At 41.6% G+C, this 10,975-nt stretch overlaps 1 protein-coding gene across 1 annotated transcript in view; it reads right to left on the bottom strand.

The window, feature by feature from the left end:
• Nucleotides 1-3,011: 3,011 nt before the first annotated feature.
• The window catches only part of EFCAB11 (EF-hand calcium binding domain 11), a 228,639-nt gene continuing 220,675 nt past the window's right edge, over nt 3,012-10,975 (bottom strand). Inside the window, exon 7 of the mRNA XM_082451454.1 lies at nt 3,012-8,099. Within this exon, the coding sequence (XP_082307580.1) occupies nt 7,973-8,099 (127 nt within the window). The 3' untranslated portion in view covers nt 3,012-7,972. The remainder of the gene's footprint in view (nt 8,100-10,975) is intronic.

Below are 10,975 nucleotides of genomic sequence, written 5' to 3'. Positions count from 1 at the left end.
TGACCTTTTTTTTTTTTTTAGATTCCATATATATGTGTTAGCATATGGTATTTGTTTTTCTCTTTCTGACTTACTTCCCTCTGTATGACAGACTCTAGGTCCATCCACTTCACTACAAATAACTCAATTTCGTTTCTTTTATGGCTGAGTAATATTCTATTGTATATATGTGCCACACCTTCTTTATCCATTCATCTGTCGTTGGACACTTAGGTTGCTTCCATGTCCTGGCTATTGTAAATAGAGCTGCGATGAACATTGTGGTACATGACTCTTTTTGAATTATGGTTTTCTCAGGGTATATGCCCAGTAGTGAGATTGCTGGGTCATATGGTAGTTCTATTTTTAGTTTTTTAAGGAACCTCCATACTGTTCTCCATAGTGGCTGTATCAATTTACATTCCCACCAACAGTGTATGAGGGTTCCCTTTTCTCCACACCCTCTCCAGCATTGAGACAAAAGACCTGTATGCAGAAAATTATAAGACACTGATGAAAGAAATTAAAGATGATATAAATAGATGGAGAGATAAACCATGTTCTTGGATTGGAAGAATCAACCATGTTCTTGGATTGGAAGAAATTAAAGACGATACAAATAGATGGAGAGATATACCATGTTCTTGGATTGGAAGAATCAACATTGTGAAAATGACTCTACTACTCAAAGCAATGTACAGATTCAATGCAATCCCTATCAAACTACCACTGGCATTTTTCACAGAACTAGAACAAAAAATTTCACAATTTGTATGGAAACACAAAAGACCCCGAATAGCCAAAGCAATCTTGAGAAAGAAAAACGGAGCTGGAGGAATCAGGCTCCCTGACTTCAGACTATACTACAAAGCTACAGTAATCAAGACAGTATAGTACTGGCACAAAAACAGAACTATAGATCAATGGAACAGGATAGAAAGCCCAGAGATAAACCCACGCACATATGGCCATCTTATCTTTGATAAAGGAGGCAAGAATACACAATGGAGAAAAGACAGCCTCTTCAATAAGTGGTGCTGGGAAAACTGGACAGCTACATGTAAAAGAATGAAATTAAAACCCTCCTTAACACCATACACAAAAATAAACTCAAAATGGATTAAAGACCTAAATGTAAGGCCAGACACTATAAAAAAATTAGAGGAAAACATAGGCAGAACACTCTTTGACATAAATCACAGGAAGATCCTTTTTGACCCACCTCCTAGAGAAATGGAAATAAAAACAAAAATAAACAAATGGGACCTAATGAAACTTAAAAGCTTTTGCACAGCAAAGAAAATCATAAACAAGACGAAAAGACAACCCTCAGAATGGGAGAAAATATTTGCACCTGAAGCAATTGACAAAGGATTAGTCTCCAAAATTTACAAGCAGCTCATGCAGCTCAATATCAAAAAAACGAACAACCCAATCCAAAAATGGGCAGAAGACCTAAATAGACTTTTCTCCAAAGAAGATATACAGATTGCCAACAAACAGATGAAAGAATGCTCAACATCATTAATCATTAGAGAAATGCAAATCAAAACTACAATGCAATATCATCTCACACCAGTCAGAATGGCCATCATCAAAAAACTGGCTTTCTTATGAAGGGTATTTTAAGCTCTAGGAGAGGGGGCAGTAGAGCAAACATTTTGGAGAAAGAAAACATTTGATGCTAAAAGTACCACCAAGCATATCAGCCTTTGCCCTTGCCATCCAAGTTTTTTCCACTGCTACAGATCACTCAGAAGTATCTGCTGCAGTGTGGGATAATGCACTCATTTGAATATTTACATTTGAAAATAACAGAAATAGATTTTTTTCTAGAACTTTTTTTTCTGCAGTAAATTTCTGGAAAACACAGCTTTTGTTGTGTTTAAATCAAATTGTTATGACTGTGCTTGAACCTGGCTCTCAGCTCTTCCACATTACACAGTTTTCCTCATTTCCTGGGACTGTGGTTTACTGAGAATTGACATACTTTGGGCAAGAATCTGTATAACAGATCTGTCAGCAGAGGCTGAAAAATAGATTTCATTTCAGACTGCTCTGTGTTTAAATTGTTTGAATAAGTATTGGTTCTCTTATTTCTTACTTTCTGAAACCTGCTTACCACCTGCACCTTTTTCTTTTCCTTCTTTGGATATTCATTCATTCATTCATTCCCTCATTCATTCATTCATTTGTTCCCTTAACAAATATTGGTTGAGGTGTACTTCGTGCTGGGTACTGCTCTGGGGATAGAGATAAGAAAGGTCCAGTTTTCGTCATTGAGAACAGTGTGGTCTACTGGGGGGAGATGATGTGATGGAGGCTGGAAGGGGCTCCAGAAGTTCAGAGGAGCCATGTCTAACACAGATTGCAGAGTCGGGGAGCAATTCTCAGAGGACCTGGCGCTTGAGCCGGGTCTTCCGGATGAGTAGATGCTAATAACATCGGGAAGAAGAAGGAATTCTAGCCAGAGGCAAAGAGGTGTGTTTCCTTTTGTCACTTTCAAATTCTTATTCCCACATCCATTCTCTTTACCTTTTTAAAATTAATCATCCAAAGTGGATAAAGATGGAGAGGAAAACACTAGAAAGTAGCAAAAGAAAAATATTTTTGAAAATACTTTTATCCAATGTCAAAAATATGCAATTCTGTGTGTTCATAAAGAAGTAAGGGGGCCTCCCTAGTGGTGCAGTGGTTAAGAACCCGCCTGCCAATGCAGGGGACACGGGTTCGAGCCCTGGTCCAGGAAGATCTCACATGCTGTGGAGCAACTAAGCCCGTGCGCCACAACTCCTGAACCTGTGCTCTAGAGCCCGCAAGCCACAACTACTGAAGCCTGTGCGCCTAGAGCCCGGGCTCCGCAACAAGGGAAGCCACCGCAATGAGAAGCCCACGCACGGCAAAGAAGAGTAGCCCCCGCTCACCACAACTAGAGAAAGCCTGTGCACAGCAATGAAGACCCAATGCATTCAAAAAAAAATTTTAAATTAAAAAAAAAAAAAGAAACACCAGCTAATGGGCATGGATAATTATTTTTAAATGCTTAAAAAAAAAAAGACTGTTGTGATGCTTTTCACCATCAGTCTATACTAAAAGATTCATAGCCCATATTGATTTTTCTTCCCCCAAAGACATCTCAGTTTTCAACAAGCCTTTCGGCCTGCCTCTTCCCATACACTCTTCTCCTTTCTTTCTCTGCTCTCTCTAGCCTGTGGCTACCTTCCAAGGCAGTCCGTTTCCTAAACATGCATACTTTCAAAGAAATTTTAGCAATGATATCTGGTTTGAGATATTTTATTGCTCATTTGTTCTTTGAGGTTGTGTTGAGATGTTCAGGGAGAAACAGGTAACAGTAGGTATCTCCGTATATGGATAGACTTGAACCTGCCCATTGATGATGAACTAACAGGGCCAAAGTTTCAGCTAGAATTAGGGAGAAAAGCAGGGGAATTAGGGGATCTTCTTAGAGTATCCACAGCAAAAGCACTAAGATACAAAGTTTGTCTTCCATACAGTCTCACTTCCTTATTTGGTGCCATTCTGTCTCTCTGGGTTGGGCATCCTTGTTCCCCAACCCTAAAGATCTATTTTAGGGAATTAATTTTGTTTCCTGGCATATCAGGTTGGAAATCATTCCTGATAGGGTTGTAGTGAAACAAAGAAAGAAACAAACCATAATAACAATAAAAAAAAAAAAATAGCCACCAAAAAAAAGCCTCCTAAAGGTGTTTACAATGTGATTCACTTATTCCCTTAACAAACGGTGGCTGGGAGCCTACGTGTGCCAGACACAGTGCTAATGAATGGAGATGAAACGATGAATATTCAGAATGCAGTATGTTAAATGCTAAGATAGATGTATGCACGAGGTGCTTGAAAGCTCAAAAAAACAAAATCAAGCATAGTGGGCCAAGCTCTGCATGCATGATTTCAGTGCCTTCTCACTACAATCTTGAGAGGTACATACTTTCATTACTCCCATCATGCAGATGAGGAAACGGAGGTTAGGAAGGATACATAATTTACCCAAGGTCGCACGGTGAGTACATGGTAGAACCAGGACTTGACTGACTCCAGCCCCGTGCATCATGTTTTAGCCAGGCTGCTTCCCAGAAGAAGACACGCTCAGACTCAGTTTAGAAAGAAAAGGATTAAGAGCATCCCAGGCAAAGAGAACACGTTCAAGGGTTCAGAGGCAAGAGTCATGGCGTGTGCAAGGAATCCCATCTGGATCATTGTGGCTGAGAGTGATCTAGTTAAAAGGGCACTGGGCCAAGGGCAAACCTGGGGAATCCCAACATTTTAGGGAACCTGAGAAGGAATCTGAGAAGGAGCAAACCATAAGAAAGGAATGCCACTGAAGCCAAAGAACAAGAAACCTTCATGCAGGAAGGAGAGATGCAGAAGAATGAATGAAAATGAAGAATGAAAGCCCCAGGGAGTGAAGGGTGGGATTTCGGGCACCTGAATACCAGGGGATGGGAGAGATGATTTAGAGGCCCTTCCTTAAATACATAAATGAAAATATACTGCATAGGTGGTTACCCATCTCCTCCCATGTTGCCCACTGACGGCCTGCGGATGGGTGACCGATGGATGGAATCACAAAATTTTGGAGAACGACAATGAGATGATTTAATTTAATCATCTAGTTTTCCACAAGAGGAAATGGCGACTCAGAACTCTGCAGTGATTTTTTTTCCCTGACGTCGCATAGCTAATTAGGGATAGAGCTGTGATTAGAATTCAGATCATCTGACTCTCTATCTCAAAAGGAAATTTTTCAGACATGTATTCTTTGCAAAGGACGTGAATAGACAATCCACAAACGGCCAACAAACATGAAAAAATTTGTTCAGCTTCACTTGTAATCAAAGAATCCTCAACAGTACAGGGAAGCAGGCACACGCACATACTGCTGGTAGAAATCTAGATTGTAATGATTTTGGGGGGAAGCTATTCTGGCAATATGGAAGGGGCCATATAGTGTAGTGATTAAGAATATTGGTCTCAAAGTCAGACAGACTTGGGCCCAAACACCAGGTCTGCCACCGACTGTCATGTATTAACCATTTCCTGGGCACAGGCCTCAGTTTCTTCTGAAAAAAATGTGGATATTAATAGTACTTATCTCATGAATTTGTTGTGAGGATTAAATGAGAATATGTTGACAGCATACTCCCCAGCATATGGAGTCCAATAGAATGTATATTCGTGATCCTTATATACAAAGAGTTCTACAAATACATTCCTTGGACCAGCAATTTCATAGTTAGGCATTTATCTTACAAAAATAATCAGAACTGGGAACAAAGATTTATGTACATGGATATTCATCACAACATCATTTATAATAGTGAAAAATTGGAAACACGAATGTCCAACAATAGAGTGGGTAAATTAATGATGGTTCATGTGGTTGACGGAATATCACGAGGCCATTAAATATCAGGCTGCAAAAGAACACTTCATCATCGGAGAAAACATCCATACTAAGTGACAAAAGCAGGTTACACAACAATGTATAAGCATAACACCGATTGTGTAATAAACCATACACACGTAAGTGCATTCTATACACGTAGAAAGTACTGGATGGCAATTCGGTGAGAAAGGAAGGATCCCCGCCGCCATAAATCCATGCTGGTCATACAAGCGCATGCCTGTGTGCGACGCCTGTCCCCCAAATTGAGGAAAACCTAGTTTTAGTGGATTGTGTTGTAAACTCTGTAACAAGACTAAGGTAAAAGAAAAAATGAAAATAAGTTCCTTTTTCTGATACTATCAAAATGACATAAATATTTGAGATTAACGAGCCATTCTCAACCTTCCAGATTTGAAAAGGCTTGGAAGGAAATTATATTTTACAGTTGTAAACTGATTTCAGCATGCTGGGATTTCCACATTTAACTTCTATTAATGCTTTTCAATGCCAGCATGAAAACATATACCTTAGACAATCTTCCTCAGTGGTATTTCTTACAGGGAGCTAATTAGACTAAATAAAATAAAGTAGTAAACAAAACAGGCAAACCCTCTCTGGACAAACACTGAAAAAGGATGTTGGAGTTGATTTGTTTACTACTTTCTTCTATCGATAAATCCTAGGAAACCTACAGAGGAATTATAGTACAAATGAGAAAAATAGAGAACCCAAAGGAATGAGTGATCTTTTTTCCTACACCTATGATTCCAAGTGGTTCACTGTAATAAACTTTGAAAAGACCATAGTATGCATTCTTAGCTGTAAAGCACTTATCTACTCCTTCTAGTTGCACATTATTTGTGGAAGGTTTGGAACATACACACCAAATAGGTTCTACAAATACAAAGACTCCATCATTATTGGTTTTGTGCTTTAATTTATAATGGAATTAAGTTATAAATGTGCTTCTAATAATGTACTCTTGGACAAGTCACGTAGCCCATCAAATCCTCCATAACATCATTTGTAAATAGTTATAGGATTGAACAGAATTATTTCTAAGATTCCCTCTAGCTCTGAAATTATACAGCAAGCTATTAACTTATAAATTAAAAAATTTTTCAATCTTTTAGGTCAGAGGTTGGCAAACTATAGCTCATGGGTCCAATCTGGTAGGCTGCCTACTTTTTAAAATAAAGCTTTATTGGAACACAGCCACACCTGTTCATTTACACATTGTCTATGGTTGCTCTTGTGCTACAGTGGCAGAGGTGAGTAGTTGCAGCAGAGACCACAGGGCTCACAAAGCCTAAGATATTTACCACTGGCCCTTTACAGAAAGTTTGCCAATCCCTCTCTTGGGTTCAGTTTACAGATCTTATTATTCTTTATATAAAGTTAGTAAATCTTGACAATCACTTTTAAGGAGGCTTTTATAAATTCAGTTAAAATGCCGTCAAACATTTTTAACTACAGGTATATACTTGATGTATTAGATTTCCTTTTAATGTAACTCAGGTGTCTATCTTAACAAACAACTTTCCAAGTGTTTGTATTATTCTTGTAAATCTAGTAAACCATGTTGAATCTTGTAAATATAACCATATATTTATATTATTTTTATATAACTTATAACCATTACTATAATCCTACAACTATTACGTTACCTTGAATGTTTCAATACTTTGTATAAATGTGGAAAAGTTTCAATTAGAAGTCAGGCGCCTAAATCAATTATAATTTCTATTTAAGATAACAAGACTGACCTATTTAACCAAGAGCTTAAATTCTCTTAAAAATTAACAGATGTGAACAGATTCCTTCTTGAAATAAAATATAAATATTAAAGGTTGGATCCTCTTACATATTTCTATGCTTAATTCTAAATCATCTCAGAGTTAAAATATGGCAACTCATTAAGGAAATAATTATATCATCATTATAAATAGTTTGGGGGCCTCCCTTCTCAATGATGGATATTGCAGTAACAGCAGTGGAGATAACAGACTGGACATTTCTTGGCAACAGCGATGGGACCTGCTGAGCTCCATTTATGAGCCATGACAAGGGCACCATACATTACAGTAGGGGTGGTCACAACAGTCTATATTAGTTTGCTACGGCTGCCATAACCAAATACCACAAACTGGGTGACTTGAACAACAGAAATTAATTGTCTCTCTGTCTTGGAGGCTAGAAATCAAAAATCAAGGTGTCAGCAGGCAGGGTTGGCTCCTTCTGAGGGCTGTAACGAAAGGATCTGTTCCAGGACTGTCCTCTAGCTTCTGGTGGTTGCTGGAAATCTTTGTTATTCCTTGGCTTGTGGAAGCATAACCCTGATCTCTGCCTTCAGCTTCATATGACATTCTCCATGTGTGTATGTATGTCTTTGTGTTCAAATTTCTCCTCTTTTATAAGGACTTCAGTCATATTGCATTAGTGCCCACTCTAATGACCTCATCTTAAGTTAACCAACTATACCTGCAACAAGCCTATTTCCAAATAAGGTCACATTCTGAGGTAGTGAGGGTTAGGACTTCAGCATGTGAATTTTGTGGGGGACACAATTCAATCCACGGACAGAGTCCACGTCCATAGGCTTGACAGCAGACACTGGAAGGCTAAAACTATCTTTCCTGAATTCTCTTGACATTGGCATGGTGGCTGTAACGTAGGTTCAGCACTCAGGTAAAATCTGGAAGACAAAAATGAGGCAGAGGTCCTGCTTCTGCTGTTTCTTCTGGAAAGCATGGGCATGGAGGCATTTTGTTTTTCTATGAGAGTTTTCAGCAGACCACAGTGGTTTGGAGCTGGGTCTAGTGAAAGATTCTTGACTGTGGTCACTCCCTGAATATGGTAGCCTTCCAGACCATGGCCATAACAGATGAGTCTGAAGGAAGCAATCTACACGGTATTAAGGTGACTGATCCATTTACCAAGTAAGCTGTAGGGCAGTCAGTTTTGAGTGGGAGAGAGAGAGAGCAAGAGAAAGATCTCAAGCTGATCCAAAGCAAGCAGTTCTGCAATTTGGTTCTTACGATCCAGAGCATCTAATGGTGGGCAGAGCATCTATGACAGGTCAGAGCGCTCTCTGGAGCCTGTGATGAGCCCCAGTGGGAGGGTCACAGCATAGGATTTTGATATTTTGAAACTAAAGCCGCATCTTCTTTGCAAAGAACTATTAAGAAACAGCTCTCGGTTTGCTGAATGCTTGACGATGGAAAACCAAGTGATCCTGTGACCTGTCTTCCCATCATGAAGTGGGTGCTGCATGGATCCGCTCACCCACAAAGCTGGCGGAAGTGGAAGTGGTCTATGGGATACTATGGTCTATGGGATACTATGGTCTATGGGATACTATGGTCTATGGGATACTGCGGTCTATGGGATACTATGGTTTATGGGATACTATGGTCTATGGGATACTATGGTCTATGGGATACTATGGTCTATGGGATACTATGGGAGCCTGTGCAGGTTCAGCTGGTCCAAGGAGCTCGAGCGGTTGGCTTTCACTCCCACAGCGCCTGCCCTTTTTGCTTGTCTCCCTTCCAGACGTAAACCCTCATGAGGAGCTCCCTACGAAAAGAATTTGTTTAAAGGTAAAGAGAGAAAAAACCTGAACCTGGCTCATGGATGTTTCTGGCTAACATGCAAGCCTCACTGTTAAGGGATTGTGCCAGCATTACAGACTCAGAGGTGGGGAACAGCAATCTTCCCAGTGGTTAGAACTTCACATGATTCATCCGGTTGTTCAGTTTGTACGGAAAGAGAGATGATCAAAAGCATGGGTTTATTTAGGGACTTGGAAATAAAAAGAGGTGATTGGTGACATGGTGGTCTGGGGAACAGGGATGTGTAGAGCCCTCCTGGAATAAACCCAGCGTGCGATGCATCCCACAGGTTTGCTCGCCAAAGGGCAGCACGGCATTTGGGAGGGAGGCGTCAACCGAAATGATAAGGCAGATAAGATGCCTTGTTCAGTGCGTGTGGGTCAGCGGCTTTCCTCAGCCACCCCAGACTGCCCAGAAAGCAGCCAAAAAGCAAGGCTGGGGTCACACCTGGGCTCGGTCATAGGGGTTTCCGTGAATCAAGGCACATCCGGATACCTCGCACCGCTGAGGGCCACCTTACTAACAGCGGACTAACGCTGAGCCCCCGGTGCCACACCATACCGCCTGGCGGCAGCTTTCATACAACTGACCTCCTCCATCATGGAGGGGGCGACAATTTGTCCTCACTGGACTATTTCGGTTTGGATTCGCCTTCTCTGCCTGCCATGCTTCTGCCAGCAATGCCATTTATGGACGCATCAAATGCATTATTCATTCTCACAATATTCCACACGACATTATTTCTGACCAAGAAACGAATGTTCCTGCCAGAAAAAAGCAGGTGGCTGACCTTCATGGGACTCACTGACCTACCTATGTGCCCATCACTCAGAAGGCTGCCACGCAGAGAGGAACGGCCAGGGGACACAGCTGAGCCGCACCTCGCGAGGTGCTTCCCTTCTCGGTGTGACAGACGCTCCAAAACAGGTGCTCTTAGGTGGTGTTGATGCACCCACAGGCGGGTCTCACAGATCTGGAAACCAAGGGGTGGAAAAGAGAACGGCCCCTCTCCTTACTAAACCTGGTGCTATGTAAGAGCTTTTATTCGCCTCACTGTGACTCGGAGTTCTCGTGCAATTGGAGGTTTGTGGGCTCCTCCATCGGGGAACGCACGCTTTCACTGGGCTGGAAATTGAGGCTCCCACCTGGTCATCACTGGGCTCCTGACTATCAGGGAGAATGCAGGTCGCTGCTGCACAGCGAGGGCCAGTAGCTGCTCTGGAGCGCCTCCTAGGACTTCCACACCCAGGCGCAAAAGTTAGAGAAGACGTCCGCAACCCTAGAACTCAGACGCCTGGGAAAGGAAGGTTTAGATCATGCCACCGGGCAAAGAAGTCTGAGCAAACCTACGGGGAGCAGAGACTCCATGCAGCAGAGCAGATAGCAGAGGAAGGAGACTGTGGCTACCAGCTCTGGACCTGTGAACCACAGCAAAACTGAGGCTCGTAGTAGGGATCATGGTTTTTTCTTGCTCTTTATGTATCATTTACATACATTAACCGCTTTCATTTTTTTCCCCCTCCCCTTTGTCCCTAATGTTTTATAAAGGGTTTGGGGGGCATGATTAACTTTACAGTTCAGCCCATAGGTTGTGGAACATCACGCCTGGATTGTGACTGGACTTAAGAGAAGATGAACATTCCCCACGTAGATACAGGGAAGTGCTGGTCTCCCTTTGTGGGGAGGGCAAGTGCATCTCCATGTTAGGGAGGACCTGTTGTTATTGCTATCATTTGTTTTTTGTTTCTTTGGGTTTTTGTTGTTGTTGTTGTTGTTGTTGTTGTTGTTGTTTTTGGCCACACTGTGCGGCTTGTGGGATCTTAGTTCCCCGACCCGGGATTGAACCCAGGCCCCCAGCAGTGAGAGCCCAGAGTCCTAACCACTGGACCTCCAGGGAATTCCCGTTATTGCTATAATTTGGAAGCTTAAGTTTGGGAAGAGCAGTGGACAAGGTTCC

This window comes from Balaenoptera physalus, assembly GCF_965194825.1.
Source record: "Balaenoptera physalus genome assembly, chromosome: 2".
Lineage (NCBI taxonomy): Eukaryota > Metazoa > Chordata > Mammalia > Artiodactyla > Balaenopteridae > Balaenoptera > Balaenoptera physalus.
This window is presented reverse-complemented; position numbering and strand designations above follow the sequence as displayed.